Here is a 24,453-nt window from a genome sequence, read left to right as displayed (position 1 = left end):
CGGCCCTTCCCCTCCCCTGCCCTCCCCGGATCTCAGACAGGGCTACGCTCGGCGAAATCCCTGCGACGCCTGCGAGCTCGGATGGACCGTCGCTTGGTGACAAAACCGCACCGCGACCAGAGAGGGCAAAGAGCCGGACCGATCGGAAGGGGGGATATAAAGGAAATCCAACGGTAAGAAATCCGACAATATTCAATAACGCTGTCCGACATCGCGAAAACTTAAACATACCTGCCCGAACTTCATTGCCGGGCCCGAAGATTGTAATGTTGGGTGGGGTCCGGTTTTATTCAAAGCTTAGGGCATCGGATGGCCGCACTGAAGCTTTTTCCTTGGATTTTGAACTGATCCATGATTTTAGAGACGAGGAATTGAGTCCAGGAAGCGGCCAGCCTGTACAGCCCGGGCGAGAAGTAAAACGGCCGTGGATCGCGGACTTAAAGTCACAGAAAACTCCGATCACGTTAGCAGGAGATGGGAAGTGTCAAGTGCGCCATATGCTGTTTAGCATATCTCACATCTTATTTAATGGAAGGTAAAACGTGAAATGTGACGTTTCCGTACGGGGTCCGCGCGTTAACTGGCCGCCCAATTGGGTAACTTAGTAACCTTTGTCACTTAAGCAGCCAACAAGTTACGGGCCCGAAAACTGGGTGCGATTAAAAGTAAAAAGTTGAGTGCGATTTTCTGGGTTTGCCTGAGTAAAGCAGGTCAAAAAGCGAGCAAACGTTACTGCCGCCGGGCAGACCCCCCTGTGGGCGGGCTAACGTTACTGCCGCTGTCAGACCCCCTGTGGGTGTCGGGGGAATCGCTGAGCGCAGATCCGCGCCTTTGAAGCCTCACCTGTGGGCGATCGCCAGGTATACTGGGCAATAGCAATACAGCAATCAGAAGAACAGCAATTGCCCCAACCAGGTCTTCTAAAAACTCCAATGAAGCAAATAAGTATAGGTTTCAAAATCGTCATTGTGGGCATTTGTCTTTTATTAAAAGCTGATCGTTTGTTCGCGTATCATTTTATTGAAATTAGATTTCGATTGGCTAGTTAACAGAAAAGCCAGATTTTCTCCCTGATCGACGCTGACCAGCAATTACGCAATTGGTCTAAGTATAGCCATTTATATGATATGAGCAAGTAATTCACCAACATCATTTTTTTGTCTCAATCGGTGGTGGATGACATGGCGATATTTTATTGTACCCATTTGCGACTGTATGTAAAAATCGCGATACAACTCTACATTTACATTTAATTTAGCAAACACTTCTGTCCAAAGTCACTTATAAGTGAGGCAAGTAGCACATTACAAACATACGTGCTGTTGAGGAGTCGATTAGGTATAAGTGCAGATACGCTGACCTTCCAGTGAATGCCCAGGTACAACGTGTGCACTGCTTAACACTATCATGGTGACAGAACAAACAGACAAGCGTGTGTCACACTGTGTCTGCATATTTAGGGGCTGCATCAGTACTACAGGTAAAACAGTGATGTGAAACCTTTATTTCAGCCTACATTACATCTGAGCTGCATATATCTCACTTCATTGTCTATCTGTCTCGGTGGATCTCAACTTAATGGCAAGACATTGAAGTAATAACTTAATTGACATCTATTTTAGCAGTTAACGAACTCGGTAAGTGAACTTTATATACCATCGGACCAGTCTACTGTAATCTGCAAACTTTGCAAAGGTGCGGTTCGTACAGCCCTTGGCAATACAACCGATCTTTTTAGGCACCTGAAACATCAGCACCAGGGTTCTCTTAAATTTTTCAAAGGTATTTGACACTGTGGATAACTGGAGTTTCCTTAGCCAGGGGTAAAATGCCTCAAAATCATTCTCATGCAGATAGCCTGATTCCTCCTACAAATGCAAAAAGGTCAGATTTTTGCATAGCTGTGGTACGATGTGTCTAGACAAGTAGCCTGGCGTTGACTAGCAGTGTTGCCGTTGGCAGTATGCATTTTTTGTGTGTTTTTTCTTCTTCACATATGACTTTCCCAGAGCACCCTTTAGTTCTTAATTAACCTAGAGATACAACATGTAGCATGAGCAGGTTGGTATGAAATCTAGAATGTATGGATTAAAAATGTATGTTATGCAGCCTTTGGCTTCTAATTGCCCTCTGTAGGATGTTAACCTGCCTGGCCGCAGCTGCTTGGTGCGTGCTGTCGGTAGGATGTTAACCTGCCTGGCTGTAGCTGCTTGGTGCGTGCTGTCGGTAGGATGCTAACCTGCCTGGCCGCAGATGCTTGGTGCGTGCTGTCGGTAGGATGCTAACCTGCCTGGCCGCAGCTGCTTGGTGCGTGCTGTTGGTAGGATGCTAACCTGCCTGGCCGCAGCTGCTTGGTGCGTGCTGTCGGTAGGATGCTAACCTGCCTGGCCGCAGCTGCTTGGTGCGTGCTGTCGGTAGGACGCTAACCTGCCTGGCCGCAGCTGCATGCTGTCTGCATGCTGTCTGCATGCTGTCTGCATGCTGTCTGCATGCTGTCTGCATGCTGTCAGGGAACCTACTGAAGCTTTTTGAACCCTTTCTGTCAGTGAAGCCTGCACATGTTCATCATAAAGTTGTGGAATGATTGTTTAAGAGAGACCTTTCCTGCTTAGAATAACATACAATACAGTGTTTGTAGTTTCTGAGTCCCTTATTGTCTGCAATTGAAAAGGGTTGGAAATCGCTGGCAATCATTAGCCAATGTCTGATCCATTGTGTTTTGTTTTGCTGGTGTTCAGGTCTTTAGCGCAAAGTGACTTATAAATCTCAAAATCCCAAGGGATATAAATAAATAAACAAAATAAATAAATACAATTTATTTCTTCATGCCAGAGATTTATTTATTCATTCATTTATGTTAAATGTAGGGCTGCACGATATCACATGGTGATATAATCATGATTATATGACACATGCACATAATCAGCAGGGCTTTAGATGACGGGTGTAAACATTTGTGCAGACCCTGGCCTTTTGGTGCTAGACGGACATTTACTTACACCCATAGTTTGATAGGCATGTTAGTAGTACAACTAAAATATTCATGAGATGCGTAATGTGATGCCTGATGCATGTTTATTAAATTTGGTTAGCAAAATGCGCCACATATCATTGTTTTGATAAATCATGGAAGCGATAAGCACGTAAAGAAAGGGACAGATCAGCAACCAGAGCATCTTTTAGAAGAGGAGATACCCTGGGTGAACAAGGTAGCAGGACAGTGGTGGTGGTACTTTTTGCCGTTTAAAGTCCGACACGTTTGTTAAACTCAGACAGTATCACGTTAATATGGTCACCTTTTGTTTCTTAAGATGTACATGTAGCTCTTAAAGCATGTTATGGTTTACAGCCATTATTATGTTCGCTGCCTTTCAGTCTTTGTTTTGCAGTAACCACACTAACTCCATTAACGGAGATGTTTCCTGAGAGAAACCCTAAACACAGGCTTTTCCAGCACAACCAGGCCAAAAATCCAAATACTTCATTTATGCTTCACACTCTGAAAGGGTATTTTCTACTTTTAAATACTTAGATTAGTACATTACCAACCCTTCTCATTTCTCCAAAAATATATAATGAAACATAAACGCAAACCATATCTTTTGCATTCTGTATTCAGCATGTCGTTATCTTAGACTATAAAGTGGCTGGCCTTTGCTTCTGGGCAGGAATGGATTACATCATAAAATGGACGATATTTGCCTCAGGGAAGGAACAGATTACAACATGAAATGCATTAGCCTAGCAACTTCGGTGCTTCTTGCTGTTTCTGAGTTTTTAGCTGCTTTTCCCAGGGCCTGTCCTACCTTATCATGGAATGTGTTCTCTCTAAAACTTGGAAATCTTCTCAAGTGTTGTAAAATTTAGGTTGAATGATGATCATTGTTTTGATTTGATTTGCAGTCTAAGGGTCGTTCAGGGTACATTTCACTGCATGTTGTACTGGTATAACCATGTATGTGACGAACAGAGCATCTTGTATCTTGAACAGTACTACGCAAGGCTGAGGGGCACTGAAATGTCACCTTTGCTATGACTTTCTGTAGAGAAGATGTGCAGCCCTCACTGGGCTTTTCATTTATATAAAGCTGTTCAGTGTTAGTTTGTGTGGTGATTTTTTTTTGTGCTGATCTACAAATTTGCTTTAATCACAGTGTAGCCTGGAACTTCTCCCAGGAGGCATAAAGCAGAAGGCAGGTGAATACAGAGAAAACTTCTACAACATGTACTGTCAGTCCCCATCGGCTCTGTTTTGGCCGATTTTAACATGTTAAATCGGCGTCAAAGCTAGTCGATGAAACAGTTCTCTGATTGGGCGCTATGTCAAGCATCACCCCCAGCTGTGCCTGCGTGTTCTAGCTCAAGTTTACGCAATCGAAGGGAGCCGACCGTTTCTTTGCCTAGTTTTTTTCCCTTCAGCTTGATGTGTACTCAGATTTACAGAAAACATTTTTAAAAGGCTCTGATCCAAAGAGTGAAGACATTAAACTGGTGGATCTCTAGTTGGATTTGGGTTATGGCTACTTCAGCAGCCTGTTTACTGACAAAATGCTCAGCTATATCAGAAGCTGGATTTTATAACTAAAAGAAGGATGCTTTAAATGGAGGAATGGCAGGTATAGCAGGAAATGTGATCATGTAAAGGTCTGAAATCTGAAAATGTCTCCTGTGATGTTCCGTCACATTGGTTCTTTTAGTCTGACATGGATGTTTGCTTTGTTTGCTCCTTGAGCCGAGGGAAACGTCTTTAGCACTGCCCTGGAAAAAAGGTGGTCAGGAACAGATGTGTCCACATCCTCTTATTACAGATTCCTTATTTGAGTGACCTTTTCCATAACGGTGCCTCAGGAGTAATAGAGGCATGAAAGGAGAACAATGTGGCATGAGTTCAAAAACCTGTGCATTGTGTGTTTCTCTATTACACCATACAGCTTTCATAGGTCATAGCTCTTTGTTTGGTGTATTATTTCTGTGTGTAAGGAAGGTCCCCAGTCAGCACGCTAAGCTAACAAGGACAAAGAACCTGGTATTAAACTCGTCTATGCTTTGGCAATGCTATCAACCAGCACGCTAAGCTAACAAGGACAAAGGACCTGGTAATAAACTCGTCTATGCTTTGGCAATGCTATCAACCAGCACGCCAAGCTAACAAGGACAAAGGACCTGGTATTAAACTCGTCTATGCTTTGGCAATGCTATCAACCAGCACGCCAAGCTAACAAGGACAAAGGACCTGGTATTAAACTCGTCTATGCTTTGGCAATGCTATCAACCAGCACGCTAAGCTAACAAGGACAAAGGACCTGGTATTAAACTCGTCTATGCTTTGGCAATGCTATCAACCAGCACGCTAAGCTAACAAGGACAAAGGACCTGGTATTAAACTCGTCTATGCTTTGGCAATGCTATCAACCAGCACGCCAAGCTAACAAGGACAAAGGACCTGGTATTAAACTCATCTATGCTTTGGCAATGCTATCAACCAGCACACTAAGCTAACAAGGACAAAGGACCTGGTATTAAACTCGTCTATGCTTTGGCAATGCTATCAACCAGCACGCCAAGCTAACAAGGACAAAGAACCTGGTATTAAACTCGTCTATGCTTTGGCAATGCTATCAACCAGCACGCTAAGCTAACAAGGACAAAGGACCTGGTATTAAACTCGTCTATGCTTTGGCAATGCTATCAACCAGCACGCCAAGCTAACAAGGACAAAGGACCTGGTATTAAACTCGTCTATGCTTTGGCAATGCTATCAACCAGCATGCTAAGTGAACAAGGACAAAGTACCTGTTATTAAAATATTATGTATTTAAGCAAAGTCATCAATCAGCACATTAAGCAGATAAGGACAAAGGACTTGGTATTAAACCTGTTTGTGCTTCATCGAGGCCATCAACTAGCACGCTAAGCTAACAAGGACAAAGGCCCTGCTCTTATACTCTGAAGGATTTCCTATACAAAATTTAAAGACTCAAAAACAAAAAAAAAACATATGTTTTGCTTTGAAGTTGTGGACGATGGCACGTAACGTAAATATTGTCATCAGACATTGGCTGTGCATGTGCAGAATAATTGACTCGGTATGTCCAGTAGGTGCCATGTATGTAAACTTTGTCCTTTCAATTTGTTCAGCTCAAAACAATAAATATCAATAGCTCTGGAAACCTCTTATCTACAGCTCTGGAAAACATTGAGAAAACATTATTTTTTAAAAACGTTGAATCTTGTGTAATCTTTGTTTAATCCTGGTTTTGCTAACATAAGGCTAAGGGCTGCTTTCAGGCTCAAAATTTCTAGGATCGCAGTACAGAAGAGCAATGTGAAGCTGGAGACAGTTCTATATTCCACCTATGCCTTAATTATTATTGATTTTATCACAAGAATCTCATAAAACTTTCAGTGAGAAATGTGATTGGGCAGAGGTAAATATTAAACATTTACTGTGCAAACTTTTTATGAGACAAAACCAACACCAGTTAACTTTCTTTTGTCAAACTACTTATGTTTTTATTGTTTTAAAACCCAGAGAAGGGGCGGCCTGGGTCACGTGTGTGGAGTTTGCATGTTCTCCCCATGTTGTTGTGGGGTTTCATCCGGGTACTCCAGTTTGCCCCCGCAGTCCAAAAACAGGCTGAGGCTATATTGAACTTGCTAAATTGCCCGTAGGAATGTGTGTGTGAGTGCATGGTGTGTGAGTGTGCCCTGCGATGGGCTGGCCCCCCATCCTGGGTTGTTCCCTGCCTCGTTCCCATTGCTTCCGGGATAGGCTCCGGACCCCCCGCGACCCAGTAGGATAAGCAGTTTGGAAAATGGATGGATAAAACCCAGCGAAGACTTAAAATTTGCGGTTATAAATGGTATCTCATCCTGCTTTTGCATAAGCTTCATTCAGACCTAGGACATCATCTGCCCTCTGCTGATCTGGAGGAACATCACAGCAGTACGCATGCGCCAACCGCAATCATCTACATGCACAGTATGAACACAAGCTGCCGCGCGGACGACTGTCCCAGACCAGAAGTGCACAAAAGCGCATGCAGGAAGCGTGAAGAATGAACTAGGCTTTAATGTGGCATTTTAATGTGGCTAGGAGTATCTCCATCAAAAACAGATAATGTGAGTGTGGGTGGCACTCACTGTCTCTTTTTTCAGCTCAAGACTTTCTTTTGATACCCGAATAACTTGGGCCAGATCTGAAATCCACCTCCCAGTGAATTTTTTTTTGTACTCACTGGATTTTTGTACTCATGGTAGGCAGCTAATGTTATGTCTTTTCAGCTCTGAGGCATTTGTGCCGATGCTCTGTCACTGTGCCTGCTGGTCATTTGAAGAAGCATTCAGATGATGCATGAGGTCATTCAAACCAGGCGTGCAGCTCAGGTGAAGGAGATGAAATCACATTCGACCTCCCATGCTCTGTTAGCTGCAGTTCATATTTTAATTTTGCGTGACTAACACCAAATGCTCTGCTGTGGTCCTGCAGTGTCCTAGTAGAACAATCTGAGTAGAAAGGGTGACCTTTGAACCCTTTCTCAACATTGTGGCATGAAACCTTTGTGAAGACAAACTAATGTTGACTCTGTAGAAGCCCAAAGGCTCAGCATTTTGAAAACCACAGTTGTATTTACTTTCTTTTTTATTGCTTGGGAAAGACGGGCTTGATGTTGCTGCAGCACCTCATTTAGCCCTGGTGTAACATAACAACTTGACATTAGAGCTTTAGCAGTGGCCTTAGGCATAAAACAGACAAAACGCAAACAGTCGACACACCTAGTTGAAACATTGATTTGAAACAATCCAATAAGCAAAGAATAAGAACCTACTTGGTTGAAAATATTATTGTAACTTTGTGCTAGTATGCATTTGTGGAAGATGGTTAGAAGAATTAATGATTAAAATTAATAATGATATCTGTTATTATTTGGGTGGCGCCGTCGGTCAGCGGGTGGCTCTGTCAGTCAGGGGGTGGCGCTGTCAGTCAGGGGGTGGTGCTGTGGCCACGGGGGGATCAGGTGTTTAAGTCACATCCTGGCTGTGTGTGGAATTTGCTCTTCCTGTGTTTGCATGAATCTCCTGGTACTCTGGTTTCCTCTCGTACTCCAGAAGTGTATGTTTATGTGGACTGGTGCCCCGGAATAGCCCGTTGTGTGTAAGTGTGCTCCCTGTGATAGAGGCACAAGCTCCAGACCCACCATGACTGTGTATATGAGAGTCGCGGTTGATGGAGGGTGCAGAGAACAAAAAGGAGCCCCAGCAAAGCTTTGGTGAATGTGAAAGTGTAGCTTGTTGACGAGAATTGCCTCTGACAAGTGGAATGCCTTGATTATTTGGATACAGAAAGTGGTTTAAATGCTGCAGGCCACCTGAGGACAGGCCACAGTACTGCTGGTGCTGACTGACCTTTCATCTGCACATGCATTTCAGTTGGAGGTGTTTGATGTCGAGGGAGGAGAACTGTTTTGGCAAAACTAAGTGCGTAGCTCTGTTTTGGGTGAGATTCCTATGGTACCTGTCAGACCTGTAGGCAGTAAGCATGACTGCCTTTAGTCTGCAATGCCAAGTATGAATTCATAAACTCTGTGAGTCACGTAGAATTAATACGATTTCTAAGCATTGAAATTACAATGTTACAAAGCTACAATGATCTTTCAAATGATTTATATTTAAGTATCAGATATACAACGGAGGAACATTTGTACACCTAAACAAATGGAAGATGAAGATAGCGGAGATTTCAGGGATGATCTGACTGATTTTCATGAACCGTAAATATAACTGAAGCCCAGGAGTCACATCTGTTACACATCCATCCATTTTCCATAATTAATCCAGTACAGGGTCACGGTGAAGCTGGAGGCTGTTCCAAAGCTCAGGCTAATGGATGCCAGTCCATTGAAGGCCTCATACATGCGTAATTAGTAATGTAGAGGCACCACTCATTAATAGATAATAAATAGAACTTAATTTTCAACTACTAAATATCTCAGAAACTTCAAATATCACAATATGAACTTTATTCAATATCATTCACTTGAAACACACAATACATTCACAAAAAATAATATGTGCTAATTATCACGCGTATTGTATTCTGTAAGCTAGCCACCCTAAGCTTTGTTTTATCAGTGATAATCTTCACATATGGGAATCATAGAAAGTAAATTAAGCAGAATAATTTAAATCAACATCGTGACAAAGACGGGCTGGGCTGCTCTGGGAGTCTGAATGGCATCTGGATAACCCCACATTAGTCATGAGTCTCAAACCTGAATGTCTTCTTTTAAGATCTAGTTGTATTGCAGTCATGTTATTGAGACATTTAAGTTCTGCTTTGCAATTCTGAGAAACGACTGCATTTTCATTAACTGTTAATGTGAGGTGATTCCACACAGCTGATGCTTCTGCTCTTTGTTAGGATCTTCATCCACTATGCGCCGTCTTCCTGCCACCGTGTTACTGAGCGACTGAGAAGGAAAATTTTACATCAGTGCATTTAAATATTCAAGTTTAACTGAGTGACCGCGACAGCTCTATCTGCTAGCCGTGCTTGCAATCCTAACATAGATTACTGCCACCAAGGGGAGAAAGTGGCTTCGTAAATTCACATGTCCGCCCAAGCCGGGAAGAATGCTGACATACACTCAGGCACAGATATGCACACACTGACAAGCATCTCTCTGGCAGATGTCAGTTTATTAAAAAATGCACTGGGAACAAAGACTTTCATTCCTCGCATTGCCGGGATGGTTCCCCCCCCTTTACAGAAGTGAGCCTGCGCACCACCCTCTGTGCCCATTCCTGTAACTGCGCGTTTTGCATAGCCTAGAGACCGTCATCACCATGACACATACCACAAAACCACAGCCTGCGTGCCTGACGGTGATAACATCCCCAGTGAAATGGGCAGGCAGTGGAGAACCATGTTTGAAGATGCAGAGGTTCTGTGTTTTCTTGTGGATGCTGAGATGGCAGGAATGTTACATCCCAAATCCCACAGGACTGTACTAGCAAACAGCCTGGATCCTTCCGTGCCCTTCGATGCCTGGCACACACCCACCGCCTGGTGAAGCCTTTGTGACAGGAGCTCTCAAAAGATTGCCAAAGCAACCCAAAAACAAATTGGCGAATGAAATCTGAGGCATTTGCAGAGAATCTGTTATTCTGTTGCGTATGTAGCCAACTTAATGTTTAATGGAAAGTGTTCGGTTATGGAATAGTCAAAGGAAAGGTAGAGAGAGCAATGCATTTTTCCCACATGCATGTTGTAAAAAAACTGGGCTTATCATTACAAGACGGTACATTTAAATATCAAAACAGGGACCTTCCAATGATTGCCTAATAAACTGCCAGCACTTTTCATCAAACAATGTATATCATCCGAAACCGAACAGTGAGGAACAAGTTGATGTAAAATGCAGTGACTATGGCTCCAAATCTGATAGCGTGACATGTGGCAGCATAGCAGGTAGCGTGGCCCAAAATGCTTGCTCTGTTTGTGCAATCTGCATGTTTTCCACGTTCGTATGGGAGTCCTCCTGTAGCCCAGAGACTTGCGCTTTAACAGAGTCCTGTCAAATGAGTCGGTGGTGTTGTCGTACGTTGTATCAACAGACACAATGCAGTGCCGACAAATCACTTGCTTTTGCTTAATATCATCCTGTGGAATACAAAATGTTTCCATGCAGTGGAAGACAACTGTCTTTTTGAGAGCAGTTCCTTTTTGTTAGCTTTTCTCTTCTTCACTCGTTTTTTGTTTAACTTCTCACAAAAGATCCACACGGTCTATGACTGAGCAAGATAGCGAATGGTTGTGATTGTCCTGGGGAGTCAATTTTTTACCTACACTAGATAATGCCTTGTGCCCATTGCTTACATCTACTTGCGCACTTAGGTTCTGCCTGTGTCAATAGGTGTTTTCTTTGTGCACCCCAAACTGATAATGATGTACCGAATAGTAGGCGATGAGGATGTGTATCGTTACAACCCTGGGTCACAGGGACATGAACCATCTGTTCTTAATCGGCCGCAGGATCTTGGACAAAAGACGGAAGGAAACGCTTTACTTGGTAACATGCATTCTGGAGGCTGAACAGATTCATAACTAGGAGTCTCGTGCCTTGATCACAAGACATATTTTGGTGGTGGATTTAAACCCTTTTCTTACTCTCACAACATGGTATAGCGTTTATTTTCTATATGAATATTTGTACAGTATGTGTGGTACGTTATTTCAGCTATTCGAAGTGCTTCTGTGTAAAATGACTATCGAATTAGGAGGCTTGTTGATTATAAAGTGCATGATGACAATTATCTCCAGTAGAGGAACAAAAGGAGATGAGATCACCAGTCCTCATACAGACAGACATAAATCATGGCTGCTTCCCCTTGTGAAAGCCTGATGAAATTTATGGTCAGTAGAAACCAAAATAGTGTTCTCAAACAGCAAGGCTTTCATAACGACAAATAAAAGTCTCCCAGAAACAGGTCAGATTTCATTGGTGATTCTTTAGTCAGATGATCTGCAGATCCCAAATATTCACGGTAGAAAATGACTCCTTTTACATTAGACAAGAAACACTAGCGAAGAATATGTGTGAAATGTGCATCTGGGCTGCCTCAGGTTTATTTTATCTGTGAACTTATTTGTTTGCTAATTTTTTGGGCTTATTTATATCTGGCCAATCACATTGAAGTTTTCCTAACCATTTGATGTTGCTGGTTACCAGCTGCCTATTACCTTCTGTGTTTGATGTTGCTGGTTTTATGCTGATTTAATCACACAGCATTATTGCTTTACCTTTATTTTGCTGACCTTGTGCTGACCACTTTCACGATGCTGAATCTCAAGTTAGTTAATGGTGATTTAAAAAAAAAAACACTCAGCTAGTAAGCTAATATATGGCTTCATTGGATGGGGTGGATGTGCTTAAAATTAAGACTACAATTTCCACCAGATGTCCCCAAAAGGGGAAACTGCCGGTTCATTGAAACCAATGACATGGTAAATGAAATTTTGTCCTATGTGTGAAGTTTAAATCTGTGAGCTTTTTCAGTCGGTGTTTTGGTGTGTTTCGACAGATCTCCACTGGAGTGAATCCCTCCCTCTTCCCCTTCCGATATCACGATGGCCCACCGTTCACAGCGTTCCTCGTTGGAGGACAACCCATTTGCCCCAAACTACCTACCGCCCCACTATCGGGAGGAGTACCGGCTGGCTATCGATGCGCTGGTGGAGCATGACTTGGAGGGATACTACAACTTCCTGCAGAGAGCAGGCGTTGTGGACTTCCTCTCCCAACTGGAAGTGGAGCGCATTAGGAATACAGTGCAAGCACCCCGACAGATCGCCCAGCCTGAGTTACTCTACTTGGAGTCTGAGCCCGATGGCTCTTCTGATACCTACTGGCCTGTCCACTCAGACCTGGAGGCCCCGTGCCTGGACCTGGGCTGGCCAATGAACCAGGGCTTCATTGGCCCCACGGAGGTCACCACATTGGTCAACCCCTCAGATCCAGAGATGCCCAGCATCAAAGAGCAGGCCCGCCAACTCATCAGAGGTGCCAACCAGGTGAGTCCAAAATGGGTTATACTCACACAGGTGAGCTTGAAATTGAGGTTTTGCACTCCATTTTACGCTGGAATGTACCAAAATTAGTGTTTGTTCAGGCAGAATTGTGTTTGCATCAGTGAGTTGGACAATGTGTAGCTCTGCGGAAGGCCATGAGATCAAATCCCATCGCTGGCAGAGAAATCACGCTGCCAGTGTTCCCAGTTGTTCCCAGTTGTTGACAATGGCTGACCATGCTCTCCGATCCACACCTCACTCTTGCACAAAAGTGTTTTTTTAAATAAATAAAAAGTAAATGTCTTGTAATTAGGAAATGTATTTGTGAAGCATTTGACAATTGCAAATACATCCAGAGTGGTCATGATGAAAACATAGTCCTGTAAACCTGCATTTTATCTGTACAGCAGTAAAAAGCTGAACTGCCTCAGAACACAGTTTGACTATCAGGCCTGGCCCTTTGTCACATTCCTGTTACAATGTGTTGTCCGAATTAGTCTTAATGCTTGATATACAAACTATATTATTCAGTGTGTGAAATGTTTAGAAATGTTTATGACCAAAGATGTAGACGACCTTAAAATGGCTGGTTTGTGCAGGTGATCGCCGTGGCGATGGACATGTTCACAGATGTCGACATATTTTCTGACCTGCTGGATGCTGCGGCGCGCCGTGTGGCCGTCTACATACTGCTGGACGAGCAGAACGCGCACTACTTCTCCACCATGGTAACCAACTGCAGAGTCAACTTAGAGATGGTTCAGGTGAGCCGGCCCTTTAAGCAGAAGCAAGAAGTGTGTGATGTCAGACCCACTTAACCAAAAAAGCGTGTTTCTTCAGGTTAATCCATATTAGTTTAATTATTAATTTTATAATTTAATATTCTGCTACCGGGGGCGGCATGGTGGTGCAGTGGTTAGCACTGTTGCCTCGCACCTCTGGAACCCAGGTTCGAGTCTCCGCCTGGGTCACATGTGTGCGGAGTTTGCATGTTCTCCCCATGTCGTCGTGGGGTTTCCTCCGGGTACTCCAGTTTCCCCCCACAGTCCAAAAACATGCTGAGGCTAATTGGAGTTGCTAAATTACCCGTAGGTGTGCATGTGTGAGTGAATGGTGTGTGAGTGTGCCCTGCGATGGGCTGGCCCCCTATCCTGGGTTGTTCCCTACCTCGTGCCCATTGCTTCTGGGATAGGCTCCGGACCCCCCGCGACCCAGGAGGATAAGCGGTTTGGAAAATGGATGGATGGATATTCTGCTACCTTTGAAATAGTGAAAAAGATTAAGAAGTTTTAAACATATTAAGTGTATATTAGAGTGAATCTCAGATATGTGTGGCACAGAAAAATTTGTTTTGCACCCGACATAAGATTTACTAACCCTGTGTGTTGGTGTTGCAGTCAATGCGGGTGAGAACTGTGTCAGGAAGCACCTACTTCTGCTGCACAGGAAAGTCCTTTAAGGGCCAAATGATGGATCGCTTCCTGATGGTGGATTGCAGGGCTGTGCTGAGTGGGAACTATAGGTAAGATTTAGCCACCTGCTGAAAACTACATGATGAATATAAGTGACTGTCAGGAATTAGCAGTAATAATATGTACTGTTAGTACAGTCTGGTACCGGGGAAAAAATGTCCTGTACTTATGTTGTAGGTAATATTATCTCGAGGAATCGCTAACTTTCAGCCGCTGTTTAACCAAAATATTTAATCATGGTAATATTACTGGATACTTTGGCTATTTACTTATGCAACCACTCACCTGTTCTCACAGCTTCATGTGGACGTTTGAGAAGATTCACCGCTGCATTGCACACCTGTTTCTCGGGGAACTGGTCATCACTTTTGATGAGGAATTCCGGATTCTTTATGCTCAATCTGAACCACTGGTCATTGAGAATTCCCTGGTACCAGTACCAGTACCTGAGAAAAGCAGCTATGGTGTCAGGCAGCTTTTGAACCCCAATCCCATGCAGATGCGAAACCCCAGAGAGTTTCTGCACATAGAGAGCCCCCACTTTTCTGAACTGCTGGGCTATCCCATGGAGGACCATATGGAGATGGAACGCAATATGCCACTTCTTAGGAGGAAGGAACCCTTCCGTGGTTTACAAGACCATGAGGCACTACAGATGTACAGTAATAAATACTCCTCTCAGCAGTTGAGGATGGAGCGATCTTTTCTGGGCTATGACCGGTCCGTAATGGCCGCCAGGCAGATGGAGATGAACACCTACAAGAGGCATTGCTATGCAGAAGGGAACCAGGAGAGCTATTCCTCCTCACGGCAAATTATGAAGCATCGAATCAGATACCACCCAGAGGATGTGGAGTCCCTTAACAGCTACCAGAGGGAGCAGCACTACCACCAAGGAGGAGGTTCTGGTTCGGGACATGGCATGTACAATAAGCTACAGGCCCGTGAACATGCCTATGCAGATCAGTATTCTGAGCAGTATGAATACCAGCCTGAGTTAGAGCCACCTGATAATTATAATCGTGTGTTGGATTATGTATCCTCTGATTCGTCTAGAGAGATCAGGCACGGTTATGAACCAAAACCAACTCTTGTTGAGGGCCACTGTGGCCGATCAAGCACAAAGAGGCCAAGCCTTGGCCAGCCATATCCTTGCCAGAGCTCACCTGTTCAATCACATCCACCTGACCATAAGCAGCTCTTTGTTAAGTCCAATCAAGATCACCAGACGCGAGACCCCAGTGTTAAACAAGGGCTGCGTAGGTGGAGGATCAGCTCATACCTCAGTGCTTTAGAGGATGCCACAGATGAGGGCATGCCAGAACCCCTAGGTCCCGACGCCTTTGACGAACCAGTACATCAATCAGAGGAAGAATCGTATGGTCTAGAAGCTGAACATTCCAAGTTTAGTGCCAGAGACCGTCTACAGATTCCCACCATAAGGCCAAATCTGCTCCCACGCTTCGGTAAGCCAGTCCTTAAAGCACCTGAAAACCAGCCTTACTTAGGTGCAGCAGAGACGGCAGAAGCAGTGTCAGATTCAGATTCAGGGTCAGCATCCATCACTGGGGGGGACAAAGCTGAGGAGGTGGAGCTCAGGAAACCTAGAGAGATAGTAAGGCATGAGTCTTTTCGGAACAGGGCCAATCTTTCTGTCCTGAGAAGCTCCAGACTACGATCTTCTTTGATCTTCAGCTCTTCCCAGTTGGAGCAGCACTTTTCCACAGAGATGAAATCTGCTACAGAACTGAAGCATAATGAAAACCCTGTTGAAGAAAAGGAAACTGATCCACTGAAAACATCCACTGTGGTTGCTGAGATTTTGGGGAAGAGGAGATTTATGCCAAGAGAGCACTATGATTGGAGCATTCACAAGCTGAGGACTGCACAGAATGCTTCTTCAACCTCAATAAATAAAATGGATGAGTGTAGTGATATTTCTGATGAGAAAATGAACCTTTATAAAGCCTCATCTGAAAGTTCACTTAAATTGATGGAGATGCCAGACTGCACTAATATTTCAGAAAACAAGGACATATCCAAGGATCCAGGACAAGACAATCAGGCCAATGTTGCACCTCAAGAAACATCAGAGATGGCAGCAGGGGAGACATCCAGACCCTTGCATGAATTAACATCATTCATGAATATGAATGATCCGGAAGCTAGGTTAAAATATTTTAAAGAATTAGCTGCTAAGCGAAAAGCTTCGAAAACTGAAAATAAATGTGAAGCGAAAAACCCAGAACCTGGGTTTCTGTCCCAGGCACTATCTAAAAATTCCTCAACAACACATGTAGGTTCTGGCACCACAAGTGTTTCAAAGGAACACAAAGTACCAATGGATTCTGCAAATGAACGCACAACGGAACAACCTAAGACTGTGCTGGAGGAACCAACTAAATTCCCCGAAGGCTCTCACAAAGCTTCAGAAAGCACAACCTCATTCATGAATATGAATGATCCGGAGGCTAGGTTCAAATATTTTAAAGAATTAGCTGCTAAGCGAAAGGTTTCAAAAACTGAAAATAAGTCTGAACCAAAAAACCCAGAACCTCCTGTCAGAAATACAGCTCTGTCCCAGACACCAAATACAAATTCCTCAACAACACATGTAGGTTCTGGCACCACAAGTGTTTCGAAGGAACACAAAATACCAATGGATTCTGCAAATGAACATACAACGGAACAACCTAAGACTGTGCTGGAGGAACCAACTAAATTCCCCAAAGGCTCCCTCAAAACTTCAGAAAGCACAACCTCATTCATGAATATGAATGATCCGGAGACTAGGTTCAAATATTTTAAAGAATTAGCTGCTAAGCGAAAGGTTTCAAAAACTGAAAATAAGTCTGAACCAAAAAACCCAGAACCTCCTGTTAGAAACAAAGATCAGTCCCAGATACTGACTAATAATTCCTTAACAACACACGTAGAGTCTGGCACTACCAGTCATTCTAAGGAACACACAATACTAATGGATTCTGTAAATAAACTTTCAAAGGAAAAACATAAAATTGTGCTAGAGGAACCAGTTAAGATGACAGAAGGGTCTCTCAAAGCTTCAGAAAGTTCAATCTCATTTATGAACATGAATGATCCAGAGACCAGGTTCCTGTATTTTAAGGAATTAGCTGCTAAGCGAAAGGCCTCCAAAATCGCATCTGAATCAGTCGCTAAACCTTCTTTAAATACTACAGACCCATCTGAAGCTTCAGCAGTTGGCATTAAGCCTGAGATCTCAGTAACAGGGTCAAAACCTACTGTTTCAATTTCTGAAGTCTCACAGAGTCAAGCTGTGGCTCCACCGGTTCCAGAACCTTTGACACTTGATCGTCTGGGGCAAGACATAAAGAATGCAAGTCAACAAGAGCTTAACCGCATAGCTGAGGTGGTCAAGGTGGAGCCAGCAGTCAAACAGCAAACTACCGTTTTAGGTGAACAGGACACTTTGAGAGCATTCATGTCAACATCTACTGCTGCTTCTGTTTTGTCTTGCAATGAGGAGCTTTTGCAAGATGCTACTGATGCACAGAAGACTCAGCTAATGAAGTCACGCCATCACAATGCCAGCAGCATTTTCTTTTGTGAGCCAAGTAGGGCATTAGAAAAGAGTCAGGGGTCTGGCTCATCTCCCGACACCATGCACCTCACTGGAGATGGTAAGCAGGATCTTGAGGTCCATGACCACCTTGACAGTCAAGTTCAGAAAGTGAAGGAAAGAGAAAGTGATGCTAAACCTGTAACTGAGGATGTATCGACTCTGACTGTAATCACTGGCACTGAAAAATCAGAGCAGTTAGCCAGTGAAGCAGAGCACGTCTCAGTGCCTGAGAGCAGTGTTGATGTACATGGGACAGTTCAGAGCAAAGGGGAGGATGTCACCCAAAGTGCACATGTTTTAACATCCTCAAGAAACAGTCAGTCCCGTTACCAGGCCGCCACCACAAACATTCTGTATAGCAGTAACCTCCGGGATGACACCAAGGTCATACTAGAACGGATATCTGCAAACAGCCAAAGCAGGATGGAGCTGGCTAAGCAAGCTGCCCCCATCACGGATGATGCCAAAGAGGGTGACAATGTGCACAGTGCAGACAAGACCCCGGAAGGCGTGGCAGCTGGGCAGAGCGCAAGTCACGTGCAGCACAACAGGGCTAACCCTCAGGACAGAGAGGTCCTTTTGAAGAGGATTGAGAACATGCGCAAAGAGAAGAAGGTCTACAGTCGCTTTGAGGTACTCTGCAGTAATGAAAAATTAGGTTCTCTGTGATTGGGACCACAGGGGCCCCTCAAGGGTTCTAGGTTCAAAACAAAACTGTAGTATAATGCATTTCTCCTATCTGAAAATGTCTGGCATGAAGTTATTTGTGTATAAGTGTATTAATGTATTTGCGGAGTATGACTGTCTTCCGTTGACTCTTATTCTGTATTTTAAACAGATGGGATCATGATCTTGGATGACAAAGCAGAGGGTGGGGAAAGACAACAGGTGCTTCACAAAAGATCTAAGGGTCTTCTGCTGTGGATCTCGCGACCAGAAGTACGACTTTGGAAACATGTACAAATATGCGTGCGCAACGCATCTCGTTGGTTTTGGAATGTGACTGCTCCTGCCACAACTTCATGTCTAGAACAGTCTGACTGCATCCATAATGTATGTATTATGTGTAGGTTTCAATGTGGACATGACTGTTGGCATATGGTGTGCGGCCCCATCGGTGGGGAGCAAGCAGACAATACATGTACATACAGTACAGGCAGGTACACCTGCACGAGCAACCTCAGACAGTCACTCAGAATCCTCCACGGCAGGCAAACGCCGGGCCACCGCCTTGTAGTTAGGGACCACAGCTGTTCCCCACACACATCAAGCAGGGTAATTCTGTGCGGGACACCTAAGGGTTTTTGTTATTTAAACCAATGTCTGTGTGATTTTTTTTTTTTTTTGGGCCACAAAGTGCAATGCAGTTCATATCACCAATAGTCATTGTTTACATTAAACCTCCCATGCGCCTTAAGCCCTTCAAGGCAGAGATTCATATGCAGGTAAACAGAGAACATCGTCAGCAGCAGGGTGGTTTGGAGGTGCAGTGCTCAGCACCGTTCCCTTGCTCCTCTGGGACCGGGGTTCCTGTCTCCACCTTGGCTCCATGCGTGTGGATTTTGCATGTTCTCCCCGTGTCGTTATGGGGTTTCCTCTGGGTACTTTGGTTTCCCCCCTCAGTCCAAAAAAATGCAGAGATTAATTGGAGTTACCAGATTGCCCATAGGTGTGCCTGTGTGAGTGACTGGTATGTGTTAGTGTGCCCTGCGATGGGCGATGGGTTGGTGCCCTATACCGGATTCTTACATACCCTGCACCCATAGCCTCCAGGATAGGCTCCAGACCCCCCGCAACTCTGAACAGGACAAGCGGTTACAGAAAATGGGTGGATGGATTGTCTGCAGCACACAGACTCCGCTAATACATTGAAATGAAAGACACTCGTATTGCTGTGGTTTGAGGCGACGGTGGCATGTTAACAGAAGTAATATCATTGTTATTGTTTCTGAATGAGTGCAATATGATTTACGTGTGGCAAAGTCAAACAGATGACCTGCCCCTCAACACTGTGGGTTACATAATTATATTAATAATGTTAAGATTGAATCTCTAATCTGCGGGGTTAGCCAGTCACAGGCCTGGGGGGCGGCTCCAGAGCAGGACTGATGTTTAATCTGATACATATAACCTGTTAGTGACACGGAGACCTGACTGCCGTTTTAAGCACCATGGAATAATGCAGCACTGTGTCTGAATTCAGTCGCACCTGCGGTTCCAGTCACCATATGACCTTTGCCGCAGTGCCTTCTGTAAAATGCACTTTTTAACTGAATGTTCTCTCAGAGGAAAAACAAGGTTTGTCATTTTGTTCATGGAACCACTATCAAAAAGCAATAGTTCACCATGAACCTATGTAGATTGACCTTTTAAATGTTTCTAATGTTCTGTACGGGGTTTTCTTTGTAGTAGATTGTGGAAATGTTCCTTCCGCAGTGCCAAAACAGGGGGCTCACTATCTGTCACGATTATTAAGGGCCAAATATTCTAATAAAGGGCTAGCTTTGAGTATTGCTTGTCCGTTATGAACTTTTTTGGTGGAAAAATGATTCTTTAGTTTCACACGCCAGCTACTTGCAGATGTTTGATTATAAGGCCTTAGGTCTTCACTGCAGGTTTCCATGGAGACAGAACTGCCTTGAATGCTGCCTGCTCGTCCCACTTTCCTTCTGCATTAATAATGTTAGCTGTTGAATCCTGTCCCTTGTAAATCCTGCCTCTGTCTCTGATCAGCTATGCAATTTCTCCTCATATTTTTTTTAGTTATTAAGACTGAGCTGCCAGTGTCTGCCTGCCCCCCATCTCTTTACCCATCGTGTCAGTTTTCTCCTGCCTACAGCACATCTCTAAAACTTTTTTCTTTGATATTTCGCCCCCAGTTCCTCACCCATTTAGCCAGATCGCCTGCCTCTGGCATCGTTCCATTGGATTTAAATAACTGCTGTTCTCACGAACTCTGGTTTAGATTCTGTTCATAGCCACAGTTCCCAGTGTGATGCTCCTACAGTCTGGAACTTACTTCCTCACAGTGGCTGGGACACTTGGTCTATTTAAACCCTGAAGTCTCTCCAAAAATCACGCGTTTTTACTCAGTGCTTCCTCTCTCTCTCGAGTTGCTAATTTCAGATGCTCAAGCCCCCCCCCCCCCCCCATTTGTTTAACTTTTGTTTTATCTTGTTATTATTTACCCTCTGTACACTCCATGTATTTTTGCTCATTTATATACTTGTATGCTGTTATGTGACTGTCTATTTTTTCTTTTGTTTTGATTTTGTAAAGCATCCTTGAATATTAGAAAAACACTATATAAATAAAAGATTTCTATTATGATTATAGACTTAATATCCTGTGACTTTGGATAACAGAGTTAGTTCTGGGTGTAGTCTAAAAATCATTTAGTGCTTCCTTCATTGCTTCAACTTTAATTAAAGATATACACGAAATGACTGAAGTACATAAACGGCAATTTAGCAACTAAATTTAATAACACAATGAAAAAATTCATTTCACTGTGTGTGAATAGGGAGTGATGTGTGCTTGTGTGTATGTCATAAATTGCAAGAGTGGGATTCAAGAAATTGTCCAGTATGGAAATTTAAATAGATTAATTGTTTTCTTGTAATATGTATTTTGTCACCTCGTGCCCATTGCTTCCGGGATAGGCTCCGGACCCCCCGCGACCCAGCAGGATAAGCGGCTTGCAAAATGGATGGATGGATGTATTTTGTCAGTAGCGTCAAGCATTGTATTATGGAGAGATGTTCTGGGATCAAACATTTTAAAAAACGTAATAGTTTGGTGTTTACACTGTGCCAAAGCTGCTGGACTGGAGGACAGGTCCGGGGACGTGGAAGCAGTTTTTAGTGTGTTGAGTGCAGTAGGTATTTGTCCTGTTTTTGCTGTGTGATGTGTTCGATCATTGTTCTGATGTTGGTTATTGGTTAGTTATTCTGAAAGTACTGCTGATCTTGATCCAGCAGTCAGTGATGGTGGTAATCTCAAGAATCTATAATTGTTAGAGTGTACAATCTAGAAAGTATTTTCTTTGAGCTAGGTATTTTGTCAGTTTATCATTAGCTGCATTGACTAATTATCACACTCTTAAGTTAAAGTTAAAGTAAGTTAAAGTTAAAGCTATTGTACATGTTGCTCTTACACATATGGTAGACTGGATGGCAGACTAGTTGCTGGAAGTTGCTGGAATACACTTTATTAGGAGCAATATTCATACTACGATCGTGTGGCAGCAGCGTAATGCATAACATGCAAACACAGGTCAGGAACTGCAGTTAATGTTCACATCAAACTGCAAAATGGGTATAAAATGTCATCCCAGTGATTTTGGGTATGGCATGATCTTTGGTTCCAGATGGGCTGGTTTGAGTATTTGTGTTACTGCTGATCTCCTGGGATATTCACAACAGTCTCTAGAGTTACTCCGAATGGTGCTAAAAACAAACAGCATCCAGTGAACGGCAGTTCTGTGGACATAAACACCTTGGTGATGAGAGAGGTCAGAGAGTAACCAGACTGTTCAAGCTGACAGAAAGGCCGAGGTAACTCAGATAACCAGCCTGTACAACTGTGATGAACCAAAAAAGCACCTCTGGATGCGTAACTCATCGAACCTTGAGGCAGATGATCTACAGCAGCAGACTGTCAGGTTCCACTCCAGAAAGCGGAGGTTGCAGAAGGCACAAGTTCACCAGAATTGGGCAGCTGAAGACTGCAAAAATGTAGCCTGATCTGATGAATCTCGATTTCTGCTGCGGCACATGGAAGGTAGAGTCACCATCACCAGCATGGACCCCTGGATTCAACCTGCCTTGTGTCAACAACCCAGGCTGGTGGTAGTGTAACAGTGTGGAGAATGTTACCTTGGCACACTTCGGGCCTCTTAATATCAGTCGGTCAAAGCTGGACTGTCACAGCCATTGTGAGTATTGCTTTTAACCATGGTCATCCGTCCATGGCCAAGATTGTGCCATCCTCCCAGGAATGCCTCCAGCATGATGATGCACCGCGCCACAAAGCAAAGGTCATCTAATACTGGTGTTATGAATAAGGCTTTATGGTTTTATAACAATGATGTTAGTGTTCTACGGTGGCCTTGCCAGTCATCCGAATCCAACAGAACACGAGATTAGCAGCATGGATGTGCAGCTGACAGATCTGCCGAAATTGTGTGATGCAATCATGTCAGCATAGACCAAAATCTCAAAGGAATGTTACCAGCATCTTTTGGAATCCAGACCATGAAGGCCTCGCCCAGTATTAGTATAGTGTTCCTAATAAAGTATGCAGTGAATGTATAATCCCTTTTTCCTCCCTTCTAAGCATACAGGTGGTGTCTTGTTAACAAGTTTGGATTGTGCAATATGGGTGTGTCTTTGGATGGGTTTATACCAAAATTACATAAATTTTCCTCTAATCTATCAGAGGTGTTGCAGTTACAGGATTTTTAAATTGATTCTGGTGCTTTTCCTATTACTGAAATTGCCAGTAGAAATTTTTCTGCATCTTCTTTGCTCTTTCAACCTGTTTAATTTCATAATGGTTTCCATGCATCTACAAACTGGCTGATTTTTCCTGCAGTGATGGCAGAGTGGCGCCCTTAGTCCCTGTAAGCTTTTGATTTCATTCCTTTCATATGCAGTTTCTTGGGTCTCCAGTGAATTTCTGATTAAGCTACAGTATATAATCTGTTAAACCAGTATGTGGTTAGTTGTATTTTATCACTGCAAATAGCAAATTTTGAGGAGTATTCATTAATTTTGGGAAGTTATTTAAAATGCTTCTAAATTTTGAAAGGGGTAAATTCATAGTGAGGTTATCTAGTAATCTAAAACACTTTTTAATACTTTAAATTTGAGATTAATCAGTTCTGGCAGAATAGAGGAAATGTGTCGACCTATAGACAGATTAGGTCAGGGATTGAATGTGCTAGTTTTCAGATGTTGCTTCAAGGTTGCTCTGGCGGTGGGATGTGAAGGGGTAGCAGATTCCGTCACCAAGGAAATGTGCACGGGATGTAGCTAGAGTTGGATTTATTTCTGTGTGATGGAGGGAACTGCAGGTGGCTTTGGCTTGCTTATGAAGAGGGTGAGACCGAATGTAGGTCATGTTGAGCAACTTAATGGAAGTGGATGGTCTTCCATTACTGGGTCTGAAAACCAGCACTTCTTACATGGTGAATAACATGGTTTTCCTCCGAAAGCACTACATTAGCAGTGTTTCAAAACACGTGGATTAATCCTTTATTTTTATGAAGGAATTCTGCTGTCTCATATGTGGCGTACTTTCTAGCTAATGGATTTGTTAGGCTTGTCAATAAGGCCAAGTTGTCATGTGCTCATTAAGGATCTTAACAGGTTTCCCGTGTGAGATGAGCCCTGCAAAAAGAGCTCCACCCAAATAAAGGAATGATGAGAATGCGGTATTTAAAAAGTGATAAGCATTCAGCTGGTCTGAGTGAGCACTCTACAATATAAATCCCTTGGATTTTAACACTTGACACTAGAGTTATCAGATCATAGGTTCCAGGGGGGGCAGGGCCAACTATCAAGCTGTGGGGGGGGTGTTGCTTATGGGTTATGAAGGCATTTCCACAAGAATTAGTACCATAATTTCCAAATAGAGATCATTTGGAAAATAGTACATCTTACCAGGAATGGCCAGCCGTCGTATCTCTCTATACGTCGTATGTCTCTATCTATCTCACTATGGAATAATAATGTCCAAGATTTCACAAAGAAACTTATCAGGGATCTGCAAACATCTCACTTAGGCTGAGGTTGGTGTTTGTA

At 43.5% G+C, this 24,453-nt stretch overlaps 1 protein-coding gene and 1 long non-coding RNA gene across 3 annotated transcripts; one reads left to right on the top strand and one right to left on the bottom strand.

Annotated features, from left to right (window-relative positions):
* LOC125727451 (protein FAM83H-like) lies at nucleotides 1-20,977 on the top strand. The gene is made up of 6 exons (XM_049004155.1): nucleotides 1-173; nucleotides 12,085-12,574; nucleotides 13,171-13,335; nucleotides 13,969-14,093; nucleotides 14,341-18,280; nucleotides 18,486-20,977. Exons 2-6 carry the CDS (start codon nucleotides 12,131-12,133, stop codon nucleotides 18,495-18,497), a joined length of 4,686 nt encoding a protein of 1,561 aa, XP_048860112.1. The 5' UTR covers nucleotides 1-173; nucleotides 12,085-12,130; the 3' UTR covers nucleotides 18,498-20,977.
* Nucleotides 5,026-5,719, bottom strand: LOC125727456 (uncharacterized). Of its 2 annotated transcripts, XR_007388764.1 has the most exons (4): nucleotides 5,654-5,719; nucleotides 5,514-5,583; nucleotides 5,164-5,443; nucleotides 5,026-5,093 (listed from the first exon to the last, which is right to left on the bottom strand). It is a non-coding gene; the product is annotated as an uncharacterized LOC125727456 (long non-coding RNA). The 2 variants fall into 2 exon arrangements; XR_007388763.1 differs by lacking the exon at nucleotides 5,026-5,093 and having other exon boundaries at nucleotides 5,102-5,443.
* Nucleotides 20,978-24,453: the final 3,476 nt, after the last annotated feature.

The sequence above is a fragment of the Brienomyrus brachyistius genome, unplaced genomic scaffold, assembly GCF_023856365.1.
Source record: "Brienomyrus brachyistius isolate T26 unplaced genomic scaffold, BBRACH_0.4 scaffold98, whole genome shotgun sequence".
In the NCBI taxonomy this organism is placed as follows: Eukaryota; Metazoa; Chordata; class Actinopteri; order Osteoglossiformes; family Mormyridae; genus Brienomyrus; species Brienomyrus brachyistius.
The sequence above is the reverse complement of the archived record's forward strand: the minus strand, read 5'-3'. Positions and strand labels throughout refer to the sequence as shown.

Excerpts from the sequence above, each read along its gene's own strand:
- LOC125727451 (XM_049004155.1), top strand. The coding sequence starts at position 12,131 with ATGGCCCACCGTTCACAGCGTTCCTCGTTGGAGGACAACCCATTTGCC. Across the intron at positions 13,336-13,968 it reads TCAACTTAGAGATGGTTCAG|TCAATGCGGGTGAGAACTGT; the intron begins GTGAGCCGGCCC and ends TTGGTGTTGCAG. Across the intron at positions 14,094-14,340 it reads GTGCTGAGTGGGAACTATAG|CTTCATGTGGACGTTTGAGA; the intron begins GTAAGATTTAGC and ends CTGTTCTCACAG.